Consider the following 20,298-nt stretch of genomic DNA (forward strand, 5'->3'; position numbering starts at 1 on the left):
TAATGATGTGGCTGAGGCTGAAAACAGCACAAGCGTCAGGCGTACTCCATTCATCCATTCTCCAAATCTCCAAATCCATACTCCAAATCCATTCATTTAGAGACATGCAGGATTCATATTTAAATAGTTTTTTAATTCAATTTGATTTGTACTGACCTGCTTTTTATGAATTCATCAAAGTTGACAAATTCCCTGATATTCCGCTTTATACTATAATTTCTGTTTTTATGACTGGAATTCGTCTGTTTTCTTTATCGCCGAAATCACAGGGCTCTATTATATTGAGGTATTTTGCAACTTCAGTGTAGTAATTTATTGCTTATTCAGCAAAGTCTGCTGCTGCCTTAACTTTGAGAGACAACTGATGATCAGTGATGCAGCTCCAGTCAGCAAGTTCTTTCGGTGTGAGAGTGCAAAACTTTCAGTGCCTTCAGCTTTCCACGTTGATTGGCCGGACTTGTGACTTCCAACAAATCAGATGGGCAGAGTCGGGACTCGGGGGACATTATTAGTCTAGTCTACAGAGCAGAGTATGTGAGCGGAGTGGCGTGGCAAGCATTTAATAATCACTCCTCCGCTCCAGCTCAGAATATTGTTATTATGTCTTGATTGATACTGTGAGTGTTAATCTGCTTTCATGCAATCTAAATTGTGAATAGCGCTATATACTTGACTTGATTTACTGCTCCACACTATTCTCCTCGCTCACTGAAGTTCGAAATGGTGAATGTGATTTCACCAAGTACCACATGTTGCTGGATCAACATGTTTGTTGATCCTGGATCAACTTTCCAATCAACCATTCAGATTTGAGGGACAAGTTTACAGTTTATGTCAAGTTTAGGCTTAAAATCAGGATAAAGTACTTAAACATCAGTGTTATTCATCATCACCCTATGATTTTAGGGAAAAGTTATGGGTAGGGTCAGGTTTAGGGGTAGGGATTGGGTAGGACCACATTTTGGGACAGGAATGTTGATCCAGGACCATGCCTTACTTTGCAAAATCACGGTGACCTATCAGAAACACCGCTCTGTCTTCGTTCTCCATGGAGAAAAAAGAAAAAAAAGTATTTAAGAAGGCTTTAAAATCTCACAAAATCTCTCCTCATCATTATATAGGCATATATAGGCATATTAAATAATTTAAAAAAACAACAACATTAGGAGAATAGTTGCTATGTGGTTCAAACTTTTCCTATGACATGCTATGCTTATTACAGGTTATCAGCATTATAAGTTAAAAATCATTGCTGCTTTTTGCAGAACACATTTTGCTTGGAAAGAAGGAAATAACTAGCCTGGTTCAACCAGACTCTAGTTCATTTCATTTCCACATAGAGTCTGGAACCGTTCCATTGAGAAACGTTTCCTTCCTTGTAGACGGGTTCACTATTAAACTTCAAATCTATTGGATTTGCCCAGTCACTCACGATCTGCCATAGCCAATCGCTAACGTGGTGTCGTGAGTGACGTATGTCACGCGCCGAAATGGCTGGAAACAACAAGTCCGAATGATCAGAGGATTATGTTTACAATAGGATTTCAGTCAACGAGCGCCGCAGGTTTTGTTAATCTAGGAACAATTATTAATTCGAAATGTATATTTGCCACGAAGGACAGTGATATATTCATTCAACGGTGGAAGCTGTGTCTAATCATTACAAATACGCCGCTGTGGTCGTTTCTGATCTGCCGCAAATGCTGTAGCAGCTACAGTGAATGATCAGTCTGTCTCTATCTGCAGATGTGTAATAAACAACAATTTTTCATATTACACCTTATTGTTTTTTAATTACCTTAATTATGGTCTTCAAAGTATGTGTTAGTACATTTTTATGTGGCATTTATTTTTTTAAGTAAAACAAATCAACCATTGCCATCTAAAACTGAAAATCAAATATCTTCAAAGTATGGTTTTTCACATTTTTATTTATGACAATTATTATTATTTTTTAAATCACAATCAATTTGTATGATTTACAACATGTAAAACTGACACACCAACCTCCTGCACGAGTGCACAAGGGCTCAAAATGTTCTATTCATCACAAGAATCAGTAAATTTACAGTTGGGAATATGAGCGACTGACATGACTCCTGAGCGGATCTTCAACAATAGTTTAGCAGCCAGAACTCGGGGCTTCCGAACACCAGGCTAAACCGTCCGTCCATAATGTCACGGTCATCGTGCACGAACTGCCCAGCACAAACTTCCAAACTTTCTGCCTCCTTCACTTGGTCCTCAGTTGTGCAACAAGAGGTTAGACGATAACAATCCGGCTTTAAATTCTGTATATTCGGCAGTTTCTTTTCCAACAACGGACCGAATAGCTTTTCTCACGTCTTTCTCCGCTGCCATTACTGAATTGAAACTGACGCGCTTACATCGTCATCTTTCTCAGCCACTCCCTCTATTCGCTGATTGGTCCTACAAAAAATTTATTTCTGGAAACCTAAGGATATGGAGCGATCCCAGACGTAGTACAGAAGTAAAATGAAATTGAGCGGAAGTGCGTAGGAGGGCGCAGCCAGGCTAGGAAATAACTAAGTTTTCATTGTTTTCATTTTTTTTTATTTACGTGTCGCTACATTTCTTACAGATTTCCGCTCATTCGAAATCAAATACTGACAGTACTGTAAGATTACATTTGTTTGAATGCAATGCATTAGTGAGAAAGCGATTGCGTGTGTGAATAAGTGTTACCTGTTTAACCTGTAAACCCCACTGAAACAGATACAGTTAATGAACCCTTTGTACTAAAAGCACAAGTATTATCTCATTTGAAAGCTGATACCTGGGAGTTTATTGTAAATGTAGAATTAATTAGTCATAATGAAAAAAACATATATATATATATATATATATATATATATAAATGGCTTCAAAGTTTTGGAATAGTATATGTCTTGGGTGGAGTAAACAGTTGAGAATTGCTTGTGATAATTTATTGGATCCGTGCAGCTCTTAAAGTGACAGCAGCCTTATAAACCTGCTTCCGTCTGTGTGTTTAATGTTAATCAAACAACATTAGACAAAGAGAAAACTACTTGCAGCTCTTGACGGAATAACTTTTGCAGTAGGGATGGAATGGAATGAAAATTTCATATCATGATTATAGTGAACAAAATTATTGTGATTATCAGTATTATCACGGTTTTGTTAAAACAAGATGAAAGTGTTCAAAAAGAACTTATGCTCACTCTGAAAACATTTTAATATTTTTAAAACTTTTATATTTAATAAATCTACATACAAATAATAAAACAAGCAAGCTCTATCCACTTTTTAAAGCAAGATTCTATTCTGTGGCATTTCCTTTCCGTCGTCAATACGCATTTTAACAAAAGCACATCCATGTATCACGCGCTGACGCGCTCTCATTTCATTCAAATACAACTTGCCGTCTTGACTTTTGCGTCTCCTTTTTTTTATTGTATTGAAAATGAAATCAGATGATTTATTATTTACCGAGTTTGATAATATTGTTGTGATCACCTTGTGTGGACGAGTTTTGTACACTGTACAAAATGGATTTAACAGGTAAAATTTAAAACATTAATCTCAATTCAATATGTCCCCGTAATTATGTGGTAAAAAAAAATTGTATATAATCAGTGTACAATAAATATATACATTATTATCTCCTAAATGTCACTCTTAATGGGCTCTATTCACGGCGGTATTTCCGGTGAAGGTCTAAGGATGCTGGATTACTTCTGCCGAGTCCAATGCTATACCAAGAATTTATATTGGATTTTATTCTGTATGGTTATACTAAAGAAACGTTAGTCACAAAAACAGACATCCCTCATTGTGTTTATGCTTCTTTTTAAAATTATATTAAACAAACATAACTATTTATAAAATTACATCTAAACATATTAAAGTTTCGTTTCAAAGACGAGAGGACAGTAAATTTGGAAGACTCTGCCAAAATCCCATTTTCCTCGGTTTTCCACCGCTTTAAATCTCCCCAACCAGAAACTAAAGAACATCCTTGCGTCAAACGCGGAGCTTATGCATGCATATAGCCCATTGAACGTGTTTGTTCGTCTTTGGCTCAAAGCCACTTTCTGCAAACTTTTCTTCGCGGAAGGTTCACGTTTATTTCAAGTGAGTGATTATTAGTGATTATAATTATTTCAACTCAAAATAATATTTTGTGCCCAATTGATTCCCAGACGAAGTTTTGGTATTGAGGTCAAAGTTAAAGAGCATATTGCAGGTAAAAAAAAATCGAAATGAATAGATAATCTTGTATGAAAATACCATATGAAAAGTTAATGCAGGATTTAAAATGTTTTAAAACAACATAAGGGCACTAATTTAGTAGATAAAGTGAGCGTTTCTTGGACTGCCAGTAAAAACGGCTTTTTTTTTAACATCGCGTCATTTGACGTAATATCAGGGAGCCGCAGCCTCGGCTCAGTGAAGAGTAGGCTGGTATTCAGTGAGGGCGGTCGTCTGTCAGTGTGCTTTCAGTACTTTTTGTATTTTAATTTATCATCTTCATGGTAAATTATTGTGTTTGTGGAGGTTGCATAAACTCAGGCCTGTCAGTACTTCAAGGTCGAGTCCACAAGTTTACATTACAAGAAAAGGGACGGTGCTGTAGCCTATATGTTTCGTTCCTGGTGCGGTTTGTGCAGGTGAAGAGATGGGATTTCTCTTCCGCATCGGCTTTGGAAAACGCGGTCGTGTGTAGCGTTCACTTCAGATCAAATGATTATCATCCCGGCGATCAACATGAGATGCCAAAGCAAGAATATTGATCGTCGTATACTATACCAATGGCATCAAATAGTGTGATATATAGGTAGTCTTGTCTTGCCCTAAATAGAGGCAACTTATTAATTGAAAAACAAAATTGGTTGTTTAAATACTCAAATCTTTAATTTTCTGTTTATGTTATAACCCAGGTGAAAAATATGTATTAAAATTTTACCTGAGTGCTTTTAGTACAATAGAAATATACTCTAGTAAAGTTTTTATACATTTAATAGTATAAATCTAACCTAAACATACTAATGTCTGCTGGCCTGTTATAGGATCATAATAATCTGTACAGTATTGTGAGCACAGTGTATATCGTTGCGTGTATATCTATAAGCACGTCTCTCGCCAGAAGACACCTGTCCTGTTCTCCACTGGTTCTCCTCAGCTCACACCACAACTCAATTTTTCTCTGACCGTTCTGTCTGACATTATCCTGGCCTGTCCTGCTCTCTTTAGCATAGCAGGCTCATAACTTTTTGGCTTGATCCGTCATACGAGTATTTCCTCAGCGTCTGAAATGTCATTGCGATCCATTGTTTTCCTGTTGTGTGAATCGACCGCTCTCCCCAGTCTCCCGCTCATTGCGTCACGCCCGCCACGCCCATTTTCAGACGCGGAAGTAAAAAATTCTCACAAAAACGACTCCAGAAGCTTCTGTAGCGTATTTATAAGTATGTTTTAAAGAAAATCTAGTTCCTACATTGTTTTTCTATGCATTGACTCGTTGGGTCCTCTAACCTGCAATATGCCCTTTAACTTGCCTTGCGTTCGCTATAAGTTACAACACTGGGTGATGGTCACACAAGACGACTCGGCAGATTTGTAGTGTTTCTATTACAGCGAGTTTGTTGTGCATATTCGGCAGACAGGGTAACCATCCTCGATCAAGTTTCCCTCAGGACTTTTGTAAAAAAAAAAAAAATATGACCACACCTCAGATTTGGACCTCTTAAAAGGCTGAAAAATCTCCCGATCACGGTCACTGCCTTCCGCTTTTCCTTCTCAAATAAAAAAACAACAACTTTGCGTACCTGTGTCTGTCAGACTGGACATGATTTATTGTGAGTTATTAAAATTGCGATAATCCAAACACTGTTTTAGTGATAATTGAATTTTAAACAATAATACTAACTGTCAGTACATTTTATCGGGGTTTATCATGAAACCGGTAATTGTCCTATTTTGCAGCTTTAAAAATCTGTGTATATTTAATTCATACAGTAAAAAAAATATTACCTTGTCATTACAAGAGTGTAACTTTTTCAATGAGTGAATGTTCGTTTCAGGTATGAATAGTTCCATATGATTTGAGTTTTCTAGCACAAAGAGTTAGTTAATCAAAACATTCTTCCAAATATCTTCCTTTGTGTTCAGCAGAACAAATAAACAAATAGAGGTTTGGAACAACATAAGGCTGAGTAAATACTGACAGAATTTTTATTTTTGGGTGAACTAACCCTTTAATTTCAAAGGCTTGTAAACATATGCTGAAGACATTTATTGTTATGGATGTCCAGCCTGCAACATAAGTGCTATGAACTGCAGTGGATGTTGCAAAAAAAATGAATGGCTGTTTTTCAGATAGATTTGCATGAAAACTTCAGGTGAAATTGTTTTTGTATTTCAGGAAGTATTTCCAGTCGAATATGGCCCTGACTTTGATAAAGCGCTTCAAGTCCTTGTTGGCTTTTTCCTCTCCAGATTGGAGCAACTTCTGCCTGTACCAAACTTCAAACAGGTCTGATGATACACGCTTATCATATATAAATTATTCAGGCCAGCTACTTAGTTATACAGAATTTGTTTGTAATGTGTGAAACTTGATTTTCTTTCATTTCAGCTTTCACTGTTGCTCAGCTGTCTCCCTGGGGAACTAGATGCATGTGTGGACTCTGTTTGTAAATCACACAATTTGCTATCCTTACTACAAACAGATGTTTGTGGGACTTTGGAAAAAAATGGTAAAATCTAGTGCTTGAATATTAGTTTTAGGTTGAAATTGGCATGCTTGGTTAATCAGATATGTTACGAATTGTTTGACACAATCCTGAGATCTCTACTTCGCCCAGCAACCAGGTTTGAAAATTCGAAATTACTACTACTCTAATATAGCTGTATGAGCTTCCTAGATAAAAATGGAAAACATTTTATATATTTATATATAATATATATATATATATATATATATATATATATATATATATATATCTCCAGGTATATATCTGGCTCTGGCTAACCAAGGAAGTCCCAGATAAAGATTAAAACCCAATTCTATTACTAGAAAAATACAGTAATTAAGCACAATTTGTCAATGGCTAATTTTGTTTTCATATTTTTATTTTTGAAAGTTCTTCCATCAATAGTTGAGGATCGAATGGTTTCATCATTGTCACTGCCGCCTGTCGGTGACTCACTCATTTTAAACCAGCACAATGAGGATGGAAAGTTACTGCAACTTGATTCTAAAAATCTGCCAAACCAACCACATGTTGTGAACAAGGAGACTGTGACAAGTGATCCAAATGTCCATAATGTGGGACCCAGCTCCAGCTGTGAATCATCAGAGTTCTCCAGAGAAAGTGATGGAGAAAAGTTAACAAACTCAAATGCTGATGAATTGCAATGGTATGTCACCATATTACTACGTGTTGGCAGGATGGTCAGCTTGTTGTATAACAACCAGCTATTACTGAAGTTAACTAGATTGATTATTTATTTATTTATTTTAGCTTGAAGGAATAGTGCAAAAAATATTTCTATCACCCTCATGTCTTTAGATTTGTAAAAAAAAAAAAAAAGTATAACACAAAGAGAGATATTTGTAGAATACCAGTATTTCAGCTGTTTTTGTCCATACAATGCTCTCCAAAATCAGCAATATGGCCATTTTGTATGATGAACACAGTGAAATTTAAGTTGTCACACTCAAATGAAGTAATTTTACAGTGTTGGTGCTAATTGTGAAGGTGATCATTTTCTGATATGCAATTTCTCAGTGCATCTTGTGCAACAAATTCCCCAAATTCTATATTTCAAGATGATTACTGTCAGACTTCAAAATGTTTGCTTTTGAGCAATATTCCCAATTTTAGTCTATTTGTGACTGGAAATCTCTTGAGTGTCTATTTTTGAGGACTGAGCACATCGCTATGAAATTTGCTCTCCTCTGTTGTGTTCCTGAATTAAGACAAAATGTTTCATTGTAAAATATCCTGTTTATTCTTTTTGTAGCATTAACTCAGAAGAGCCAAGCGTGCCGTCATCCACCAATGATAGTCATAGAGGTACAGCCCTTCCGAATATCTGTCAAGATTCTCATTATACCTTTTCATCATCTTTTGACTGAACCACTCTTTTTGTCCCATGTGATCCTTTAGGTGATTTAATCTTTCAGACCGCTGCGCCACAGCGGCCTGCTGTCGACAACTTCCCAAACACACCTTCTAAAGGCTTCCACTATGCAGGCAGGACTGTACACAAATGTCAGCAGTGCACAAAATACTTCATCTATCGCTCTGATCTTGTCAAACACCAGGAAATGCACACCCAGGCGGGGACACATGAGTGTCTTCAGTGTGGCCAAGTTTTTGACGATTTGACGCAGCTGGCGGCGCACAAGAGCACCAGCTGCAATACCAGAGTTTTTAAGTGCATCAAATGCACCGCCCACTTTAGATCCCTCAGGACCCTATACAGACATAACAGGGTGCACAAAGAGAAAACAACACACAAATGCCCTGAATGTGGACGGCTGTTCACAAGTCTGTCACGATTAGTCAGTCACCGGCGATCTCACCGAACTCCCAGTGTTAAAAGGAACTATACCTGTAAACAATGCAACGAGACTTTCGGGTCGTACCGAGCCAGTTTAATCCACCAGAAGACTCATAAAGTTAAAGACGTCCACCAATCTAAACCCGAACGGCAGCCAGGAAAGTGTCGTTTTTGTGATTTGACATTTAGCGTCGACAGTGAATTAAGAAGCCACCTGAAGACGCACGCTGAGTTCAGGCCATATATATGCGACCAGTGTGGGAAGTGCTTTTCGGCAAACAGCAGCCTGCTTGCCCACCTGTCAAACCACACGGGCGAGAAACCTCTCCTTTGTTCGCAATGCGGAAAGCGGTTTTACAGCAAAATCCAATTAAAATCCCACATGAGATGTCATTCTGGTGAGCGGCCGCATGTTTGTCCGTACTGCGAGAAGCAGTTTTCACTATCTGGGAATTTGAAAATCCACATCAGAATTCACACTGGGGAGAAGCCATACGTTTGTCATCAGTGCGGAAAGGGTTTTGTCTCTGCCGGATGCCTGCAGGTGCATCTGCGTTCTCATACGGGAGAGAAGCCGTATCAGTGTAAAATCTGCGGCAAGAAATTTGTGGTTTCGAGTCACCTGACGGCTCACATGTGCTTTCATACCGGAGAGCGTCCACATTGCTGCTTACAGTGTGGGAAACGATTCATCCGGCGCTATGACTTGAGCAAGCACATGTACACTCATATTGGAAAGAGGCCGTTCCCATGTCCTCTGTGCCCAAAGGCTTACACGTGCCGTACACACTTGAACAGGCACATGAAGAGCCATAGTGTTTGACTTAAATCATTTTGTCATTCTGAGTGCCTTGTGTGGAGTGAAAACAACTGATCTTTAAAGTAATGGTTTAATCAAAAATGTAAATCCTGTGATTATTTACTCACCCTCATGACAAAATGTCCATGTCCAAACCTGTTTACACTATACATTTTTAAAAGAATCTTTCCACAAGCCTTTTACAATTGACAGATCATAATTGACCACATCTTTTAAGCTCTAAAAATGTCAAAACGTCTGAAGAGTATCATTATAATCCATACAGTTTATGCATTATATCTATAAAATTATAAGTCTTAAACCGATGATGACTTTCTGTAATTAACAAATTGAAATTCAGGTTGTTTTTTCAGTGATAATATTGCCCTTCTGAGCTGTTCAGTCATTGACTTGAGAACTAAATCAGTCTGATTTGTAAACCAAATCATATGATTTATTAAAAATAATTGTCTTTAAACAAAAAAGAAAAAGAAAACTGCTTACTAAAGGTGATGTCATCCTTTCATTGGGGCCCATCGACTTTCATTGGGGCCTTCTGACATTCTTCAAAATATCTTCTTATGAGGTCAGCAGAAAAAGGCACTATCCCTTTAAGTTCCAGTCTGTTATCCACACAAAACTAAGACTTAAGATAACTAGCAGACATAAGAGTGAGTAAATAAGTTGGGGTGAACTGTCCCTTTAATTAAAACGTTACAACTCTGTTTCCTTCTAATCTGAGGCTCTGCAGTTGGTTTAAGTCATTTATAGAACAGCTTCAACATTTTCTTGCATTACTAATGTGTAAAACAGTTTCGTGCCATGGATTTTTTTCTGTAAGAAATATTGGTTTGGAGCCCACTGTTAGTTTTCTTTTAGATTTAGTTCTTTCTTAAATATTTTAAGCTAGCATCATCCTCAGTATACAACTATTAATGTAATGTGCTGATTATTATACCCTTATAATAAACTAAATAAATGTGTCGACAACTTAAAGTGGGAGTTAAAATTCTCATAATATTGTGGTGCCGTGTCATTTTTAAAGTATTTTACAATTGCATTTAAATGGTAAAAAAAGAAAGATTATACTAAGATAAACAGCTCTGTAGCCTATTTCTATTTGCATACATAAAAAGTAAATTAAGTTAACAGTGATGTACAGTAAAAAAAAAAAAAAAGGTTTGACACATTAGGTATGTTTTAAAATTGAGAAAAAGAAGAAAGCAATGGGAGACAAAGAAGCTGATGTACCAGTTGAAGCATACATGCCGTAATGGCCTCATCTGGATCCAATGCCCTTTATTATAATTTAATAAAAACAAGCCTTTAACAATTAAATATATTTAAAAAAAAATGATAATCTGTTTAATTGACATTGTTCGTTTGTTCATTCATTCATTCATTTTAATTCACTAATTGTAATTTCCCAAATAATAAACTTTAAATCTTGGGGAAACACGTTTATCAAGAACTACAACTAAAGATTGTTTTAAAATGGTGTGTGAGCTCACAAAAACAATGTCAGATCCTGTTATCTGCTCTGGTCCTTCTCTGCATATCAGTAAGTTATTGTCAATGAATGGCTTGTCTAAGTTTTTGTAGACCTGACCTGCTAAAGAAATATGTCTCCATCCCTCGGAAAAAAGTGCCACTCTCCTTTTCTCAAAATTGTCATACAGTAGTTGACCAACTGGGGCTCAGAGTAAGCAGACAGACAAGCTTAACCCGACCGTATGTTAGCTGGCTTGAGTTGCATCACTTAATTTAGAGATTGTGTCTGTTCTGCAAAATGCTCGTCTGAAAAAGAAAAAAGATGTTAAAGGAAAAAAAAATCAAGATTATTTTCTAAAGTTTGAGCTTCTGAATATTTAATCACTTTCATCTAAATTACTAATTGCAAAATAAATTATTACCGATCATAAAATCGATGCACTCTGTCTGACAGAAACCTGGCTAAAATCAGATAAATATATTTGTTTAATGAATCTATCCCCCAGGGCATTGCTAAACACAAGCCCTGCTTTGTACTTGCTACAGTATACTGACTTTCATTAAGAATTAGCTAATTTTCTGTCGGATCTTGTAGTTTCAGTTGAAAGAGATGTGATTGTAGGTGATTTCAACACTTGCATATATAATGAAAATGATTTAGAATATTAAACATTTTAGAATGATGTTTAATGACATTCTACCTTGTGTCTTACAGTTTATGCGCTTAGCCAAGTCAATCAGCCTGCTCAGCATTACCAAATTGGTAGAACTATTATTTTAATTACTGAAGATAACTTCAATAGTAATCTTCCAGATCTATCACAAATACCCAAAAGTAATACCCAAAAGTTCTGAAGTATTTCATATTAGAATAGAAACTATGGATACAGTCTTCTTTAATGCTCTAGAAAAACGATTCACGAACGTCACTAAAGATCTATTGTGCATCTTCACACTCACAGATCCGGATAGCTTCACACACATATGATGGGAAGCTGATCCCATGACATAGCACACGCTATTCATCACCACACCCTGCAAACTCATGGAAAAACACTGGAAACACATATTAATGGCTACAGTCACAAATCAATGCAATGCATCAAAAAACAGTGGCAGACTTGCCATTAAATTTCATAATGTTTAAACTTTCTGATTGTTGTTAGGGTGGTTGGAAAATCAGAGGGCCCCTGATTTCTCAACATACCACTAATAATAGTAACATCATAGCTAAATAGATCTGAAGTATGAGCGCTTCAATCAACTACAGAATTCTCAATTCAACCTTGTCATTGTCTGTGACTTGGCCAACAACAACACACGCACACTCTATCTCTCTCTCTTTCTCTCACAAAAACACTCAAACTCACACTCAGACGAACAAACACACACTTTCACACACAGACGCACTCACACCCTCAAACAAACACACACTCTCACACCTGTTGAAAGGAATGAACAATCTCCATTCTTGAATACATTTAAGAATGCTCCAAGTCACTTCCTAGAATTGCATAAGTGGCTTGCATTGGAAGATTCCTGAACAAACACTGATTATTATATGTTTTATTGTTTTTATTACATGATTGAATTTTATTGTTTTTATTACATGACTTTTTATCATAGAATCTATTTGATTACTTTGAATACTCTGACCTCTTGCTACATTTCCTTTTTATAATTCAGACCAAAAAAATATATATATATATTTAAGAATTGGATATTTAATGAGACATCCTTACCATTCAATACCCTGAGAAAAATATGAGCACACTTGCTGAAAAGAACATGACATGATTTTGTTTTGTTGTATTATGCGTTTCCATGCTTTTCTTCTTGAGTTCAAGTTCATATTTGTTTCAATCGTGAAGCGGACATTTAAGATGCTTTTCAGACGTCTCACAGAGAGCCCATTCACCCACTGAGGTCTGTCCAGACAACCGCACCGCTGGAGGTGACAGGATTGGTCGAGAAGGGACAGATTATCAATATGGGAAAGGTGCCAGGAAAACGTGAGTGTCTTCATGAAGAAACGACACGCCAACTGAAAAAGTCAAGAGGTCCAGATTGACCCTATGAACTTTGCTCACATCACCAGAAGAAAGCCTCATCCACCTGCTGGACTCAAGCTACATATGCCTGATGAGAACAGGTGTTCTGCAGGTGAACAAAGCCAGAGCTTCTACAGATGCCAACATTGTCAAGAGACAATTGTTGAATTACACCAAACGTCTTACTCTGTGACCCCTTAAGTGTCTGAATCTGACCCATGGGGTCAAGGAGGGAATCTGTAAGACTGGAAAAACTGGTTAAAGAGAAAATATCTGACCAGTGGCCTTTAAAGACAAATGCACTGCTTGCAAATTAACATTTGACACCCTACCCCCTTTTCTCTGAACATCTTATCTGCATCTTCTCTCTTTCACTCTCTCAGTCAATGATACTGAAAACTCACACAAGAATATGGTTTTACTGTGAATCTGATAATCTTTAAGGATTGTTTAGAATCATTTTGTTGGTCTCAGGGTGACTGGTAATAATGTCTCATTCCCAAAGTAATAAAAGAAAAGGTAATAAGGTTTTTAAGAAGTTTAGGAATCACTGTCACACAAAGGAGTTTGGTCTTTGAGTTAACACCTTCTGCCTTGTTGTCTGAATGCAAATTACAACCAAGCAAATGGTCTGCCCCCGATAAACATGGAAGGGGGATTCAGTAACTTTCCATTGAAACCTGGTGATTAACATATCAGTTAAGGTCTGGCTACTTAAGGGGTGCAGCGGGAGAGCTCAGGGCTGCTTTCTGTATTCAGATCAGCCCGTGATGTGTCTTCAAGGCTCAGCTCATGTAATATGTTGGGTAAAGTTCTTTGTTCTTTGAAACATTTAATGGTTTGCTCTGATTATCTTGTGGAATTCTAATGATACATTTACCTGACATAATAAATTGTTATATTTGGCTATTCTAACAGACTTTGACTTTATTTTCATTAGAGTTAAAAGGAATAGTCAAGCATTAACGTATTTAATGATGCACAGATATCATTGATGAACCCTTTTCATTTTATGGAGTCAGATGAAACGAGTTAATAGATTAAATGTGTTGCATTTAATTAACCCCTTAGCTGTCACCCCCCTTTTTGAGAATGGGGGTTAAAATGCACTATTCAAACTTAAATGGTTGTAATTTAAGAATGCTTTGGAATATATACCCAAGTTTGGTCTTGTTTTAAAGAAAACACTCAGCAGAATATTGCTGAAGTGAAAACACTTCAAAAAATGAAAGTATGAAAAAGTTATGGAAGTTTAAATTTACAGTAAATTAAATATACTGTACTATATATTTTTTATTTTATATAAAATAAATATTTTATAAAATATTTTTTACTCAAAAATTTCTATAAAATCAAAGCCATACATCTTATCAAGTTATGTTCCAAATTTGAAGTTGATATCACAAAAAATGAAGTTACCATGAGATTTTGTTTAGGCGTAGTACCAAAAATAGCCACCGGGTGCAATTGAATTCCATTGAATTTAGTTGTGTACATTCTGCCTTAACAAATTAATAAGTTTCTGTCCAAATATCAATTCTGTCACAAAATTTGGAACCTTGAGACTCTGACCTTTCTGACAATATCAGTTTTGTCAAGATTAGAAAAGGTTTTGATCATAAATTATGAAATATAATGATGCCCAAAAGGGGAGGAGCCTGATAAAATAAGTACCGTTTCTATGGTAACCCAACTTTCAATTATAAAACAGTTTTCACACGATGAATTCTGAGTTTATAAGCTTTCAAATGATACCTAATTTATGATAACTACTAAAATATGTGATATAATAAAAAAAGGCGATAAAAAAATAATATTATATTTTAGAGGATAATAAATATAAATATTATCATTTTTAGAGGATAATAATGTACTAAAATTTTTTATTTTTTATTGAAAAATACTAGATTATATGTTTATTGTGAACTTTTAGCATAAAAACAGAAGTTTCAATGATTAAAAGTGGGTGCATCGACTTTTTGTGACAAAGGTCAAAACTCTTGGTCAAAACTGTTATGATGCAGATTTTTTGAGGTGCACTCTTGTCATAAATTCATCAATTACTCTTTCTACATAATTTTTAACACAAAACAGGGGTAGAATATCTATTTAGAAGTCTTAGACCTTTCCAACAATATATAATTTGTCATAATTAGATTAGGATTTAATAGAAATATAGTGAAGTAAAGTTAGGCGTCCCGGTACCGGGACGGTGACAGTTAAGGGGTTTGCTTGGAAAAGACGGAACGCGCTTGAAACCTTCACCACGAATCGAACTCTGCGCTTTGGACCGATTTCGTGGACCTTTTTACAAGATCAAATCTCCGCAATTCGCTTGCTCATAGAGAAGACCTATGAATTCCGTAAAGATCGCCATCTTTACATTGGGTTCATAGACTTGAAGGCTGCCTTTGACACTGTCCGCCACTCTTCACTGTGGAGTATCCTACGTGCTCTTGGAGCACCACCCAAGATTGTTGCCCTGCTTAAGCTGCTTTATAGTAACACACAGAGCTGTGTCCGCATCAATGGCAGAGACTCAGACTGGTTTTCCATCTCTAGCGGCGTTTGACAGGGCTGTGTGGCTGCCCCTGACCTTTTCAACTGCATCATTGACCATCTGATGTCCAGGGTTTGTCAACGGGCCCCCGGAGTGGCCCTCGGCAGCTACCATCTGACTGACCTGGAGTACGCTGACGATACCATCCTGCTCAGCACGTCCCTTAGCCAGCTGAGAGATACTCTGGGCATATACAGTGAGGAGGCTGAGAAGCTTGGCCTCCAGGTGAGCTGGAGAAAAACCAAGTACATGTATATCGGTGACGGACCGCATCCAACCCCCCTGCGGTTTGGCAATGATATTGTAGAACCTGTCAGCAATTTTGTATATCTGGGATCCCTAGTGACAAACAACGGGGACCTAAAACCAGAGATTACCCACAGAAGAGCCCTGGCTGCGTCAGCCCTGCAGTCTCTCTGGAAACCACTCTGGCAGCACCAAACCATCTCCCGCAGGACGAAGCTCCGGATTTATAACTTAGCAGTACTCTCCATCCTGCTCTATGGCTCTGAGACCTGGCCCTTAAATAAGACACTGGCCGCAAGACTTGATGGCTTTGATAACAGGCCCCTCAGGACCATAGATAACATCAGGTGGCCCCAGCGGGTTTCCAATCAAGTGCTTAGAGCCCGCACGTGCCAGCCCAGAGCATCTTGTCTGGCTGCGCAACGCCGCACCCGCTGGCTTGGCCACATCCTCCGTCTCTCTCTTGACCATCCGACAAGAGCCATTCTCCAGTTTGATCCAAGAGCTGCAGGCTGGAGACGAACACGAGGTAAGCGCACCCGATGGCTTGACGTCCTTGCGGGTGACCTCCAACAACACAGAGTCGCTATGGAGGATGCAGAGCAGCTGGCACAAGATCGCCGGCACTGGAAAGAACTGGTTCATCTGGTCGGCTCAACGCACAGGGATGGGATGTAAACCCATACCCAATGCAGGAGCTTAATACAGGTTGTTGTCCTTGCCAGATATATCTTGAGATAATTTTGTCCCTTCTACAACTTCCTTGTCCAGTATCTCCACTGAAAGATTCTGAAACTGGTATAACACCTTGGGAAGAACGTTGATTTTGACTACCTCAACTCAGATGTAAGAGTCCTAAAGGGAATTAAATTCCACCTTGCATTGTTTTCATTTATTTGGGATATTAATGGGTCATAGTTTGCTGATTTCAATTGGCTAATATCTTTTGTTAAATTAATTCCAAGATACTTCATTTGTAAGGCCTGCTAAATCGATCCAATGGCGGTACTCGGTACAGTCATGGTCAAAATTAATGGCACCCTTGGTAAATATGATGAAAACTGGCTGTAAAAAATAATTCTGCATTGTTTATCCTTTTGATCTTCCATTCAAAAAATTGGCAAAATTCTAAACTTTCATTGAAGCTAAAGAATTGAAAGTGGGGGTAAATCACACTATGAAAAATGTTTTTCTCCAAAACACTCTGGCCATAATTGTTGGCACCCCTAGAATTTTTTTATGAGAAAAATATCTCTGAAGTACATTTCCATTAATATTTAAATTTTTAAGCACATCAGGGTGACTAGGAACATGAAATTGTCCAGCTATGACTTCTTGTTTCAAGGAGTTTAAATATGAGGAAGCACAAAGGTCAAATTCCCTGAATCATCCATCACAATGAATAAAACCAAAGAACATGGTTCTGATGTGCATCAAAAGATTGTTGAGCTTCACAAATTAGAAAGTGGATGTAAGAAAATAGCTAAAGAATTGAAAATCCCCATTTTGACCACCAGGACAATAATTAAGAAGTTATAATCAACTAAAGATGTTATGATTCTGCCAGGAAGAGGACGTGTGTCTACATTGCCTTAATGGATGGTGAGGATGAAAGTTTGAGTGTCCAAAGACTCTTCAAGGATCACAGATGGAGAATTGCAGAGATTACTTGAGTCTTGGGGTCAGAAAACCTAAAAAAAAATATCAAACAACCCCTACATCCACATGTTGTTTGAGAGGTGAAGAAATACAAATTTATTAAATGTTTCATAAAGGTTTAACAGTATTTTGAACTGAAAAATGTATACAGAGTTTACCATTTTGAGGCCAATAAGATTAAGCCAAGCATTCCAGGTGTCACACATTAGCTTTTGTCTTTATGCGCTTCCTGGCCATTAAGTTCAAGATTCAGCTTTGCTTTTGTAATGGTAAAAGTGTGACCACGCTGGTCAGACTGATTAGATTAGCGTCTCTGGTAATCTGCTGAATCATTTACATTTGCTTTGTTTCAAGAGACTCCTCCTCAATGTAACTCCTCCAGATTAGCATCTCAGGGCACAGAAACCTGCTATGCTGATGAACTGAGATGCCTGTTGAATCATTTTACATTGCTTTTGTTTCAGTTTCTCCCCCCTCACTGTAAACTCCTCCCCTCTAAATGTATAAATTGTAAGGGAATGTTTTCCCTTAGTTAGACTATCCTTGAGATGACTACAGCTACGCAATAAAGAACGTCTGCGTAAAAGATAGCTCAAGAGTCTCCTGGTCTGTTGCGTTGAAGAATAGAAAACTTCACTACAGATGGTGCCGTGACCCGGATAGAGAAATCTTACCTGAATCAAGAACTGCAACAAAAGATTTCAACAGAGAAATCTTACCTGAGTTCCAGAACAAGATCTCAAAGCGGACTGAGTTCCAGAACAAGAAAAAAAGAACTTTTCTGACTGAGGTCCAGACTGAATCTTTTCATACAAGCAACGATTCGGTGAGTTTTCACTCTATTCAAAGAACCAGACCAGTACCAATTTGAGCCTCTGCGCCGTCAGAGAAAGAGTTATCAGACAGCTGTAGTGTTTGATTAACTAAAGTTATCCTTTAAAAGTTGTCTTTTAAAGATGAAAGATATCCTCTGTTGTCAGGCAGGGAAGATTGACATTACGTGTTAATATTTTGGGATCCTCTGAATAAGTCAGGGAAGTTTTGTTCAACGGAATAGTGCCTCTACGTTGCTAGAGAAGGTATCCTCTAAACTTAGGGAAGATTAACATTACGTGTTAATATTGGTGATAACTTCTGTTCACAGAGAAGGATTAGCATTTTTGTGCTAGTTATTTTTTTGGTCATCCTCTAAAAGTTTAGGAAGGTGAAAGATCCTTTCCTTTTTCTTTCAGGGAAGATTAGCGTAACATGCTAATAGTTTGTGTTGTTTGTTTGTTGTTGTTTTGTGGTGTTACCCTCTAAAAATGTATTTTAGAGATGAGAGTTTGATCCTCTGTACAAGCAGGGAAGGTTAGCATAAAGTGCTACTAATATTGTGGATTTTCCTTTGCTCTGTCAAAGAAGGTTTACAAAAGTCGATCTGTGTAAACAAGTGTAGCCTCTGTTGATCAGAGAAAGTTAGTTGTTTTGTGTGATAACAAAGAAACTCACAAAATGGTTGTGACGAATGTTGGTTCCTACAACTGAGAAAAGTGGCCTTGCCACTCCATTGTGGTCAGATAGTGAATTTAAGTCATTGTTAGGAGAGCACATGGACTCCATAGTGACTCAGTCAGTCAGATTGAATTTGACAAAGAAATTTGGCATTCACCCAGAAAAAGTATGGTCTATAGATGAGTGTAAAAAAGTGCTAGGAGCAAGTATTCGCAAGAACAATGTGAAAGCCATTATCTGTTGTTACAAAGAATACAGTTTATCCATTGCACAGGAACAAGCTAGGTGTATTGCTAAGTTAAATGAACAGAACAAACAATTGCAGACTCAATTGTCCTGTTTCACGACAAAGGTGGGCAATAACCAGGCCTCAGCCAAATGTAACACTGAAGACCAACAGTCAGATGAAACTTTTCCTGACTTACAAGCATTGTTTGAAAGAGATGTAGACATCCCATCAGAAACAGATAAGCATGTAAATTCAGTGAAGGTGTGTGCTGCTAGAAAAAGACCGCAGGGAATTGAACAGTCAGAAAGTGTTCCTTCCAGTGCTTCTGTTGTTCAAATCCAAACTGTTGCTACAACGCTTGGACCTAGAGACATAGAGAGATTGTCCCAGAGTTTACCGCCAGCACGCACACAGTTCACTGAATTTAGTAGAGCATTGGTTAGCAAAATGCGTCTGTACGACATGTCGTTAACAGAAGTCACACAGTTAATGTCTCAAATTCTAACTGAATCTGAATTCAACAGTTTTGAGTCTGCTGTTACTTCTGAACTGCAACATGCCAGAAAAGATGAATTGAGAGAAGGTGTTCTGAAAATCCTAAAGAATATCTTAGGACCCAAGATAGATTGGTCTAGAATTACAAACTGTGTACAAAAGAAAGAAGAAACTGTGAATGAATATACTGAGAGGTTTTGTCAGTCAGCTGTCACGTACAGTGGAATAGTGGATGATTCTGAAAGTGTACTCAATGACAAAGGACCGCTGGTCCGCATCTGGTCAGATGGCCTTATAGCTGACTACAGAAGAGCTTTGCCATTTTTGGATCTGACTTGGTCTCACAGAAGTCTTAGAAGTAACCTGGACAGGTTAACTGCTTGGGAAAGAGATTTTGATGTTAAGGCAAGAGTACAAATTGCAGCAGTCTCTTTTAAGGTCAGCACAGAAAACCCACAGAAACGTAAATGTCCTAAGAGAGAGGGCAGGTGTTATTACTGTGGTCAGCCAGGACATTGGAGCAGAGAGTGTAGAAAAAGCAGAAAGAACGTTAATGAAGTCAACCTTTTTGCCCAACTTCTCAGTTTGCTTGCTACTCTGAAGCCGCCATTCCCCACGTCTTTAAACGGGTGGGGCAGCTTGTTGACGTGTTAACCATTTGGACTGTGAGTGCTTAATTTCCCCAGTAACTTACAACAGAGATAAAAGACTTATGTTTGTT

General features: G+C 37.7%; 1 protein-coding gene across 1 annotated transcript in view; it reads left to right on the forward strand.

Annotated features, from left to right (window-relative positions):
* The window catches only part of LOC120470651 (uncharacterized), a 65,923-nt gene extending 56,076 nt beyond the window's left edge, over window positions 1-9,847 (forward strand). Inside the window, exons 5-9 of the mRNA XM_039660238.2 lie at window positions 6,407-6,517; window positions 6,620-6,740; window positions 7,128-7,404; window positions 8,011-8,063; window positions 8,157-9,847. Of these exons, the coding sequence (XP_039516172.2) occupies window positions 6,407-6,517; window positions 6,620-6,740; window positions 7,128-7,404; window positions 8,011-8,063; window positions 8,157-9,376 (1,782 nt within the window). The 3' untranslated portion in view covers window positions 9,377-9,847. The remainder of the gene's footprint in view (window positions 1-6,406; window positions 6,518-6,619; window positions 6,741-7,127; window positions 7,405-8,010; window positions 8,064-8,156) is intronic.
* Window positions 9,848-20,298: the final 10,451 nt, after the last annotated feature.

Source organism: Pimephales promelas, chromosome 24 (genome assembly GCF_988280905.1).
Source record: "Pimephales promelas chromosome 24, fPimPro1.hap1.1, whole genome shotgun sequence".
Classification (NCBI taxonomy): Eukaryota; Metazoa; Chordata; class Actinopteri; order Cypriniformes; family Leuciscidae; genus Pimephales; species Pimephales promelas.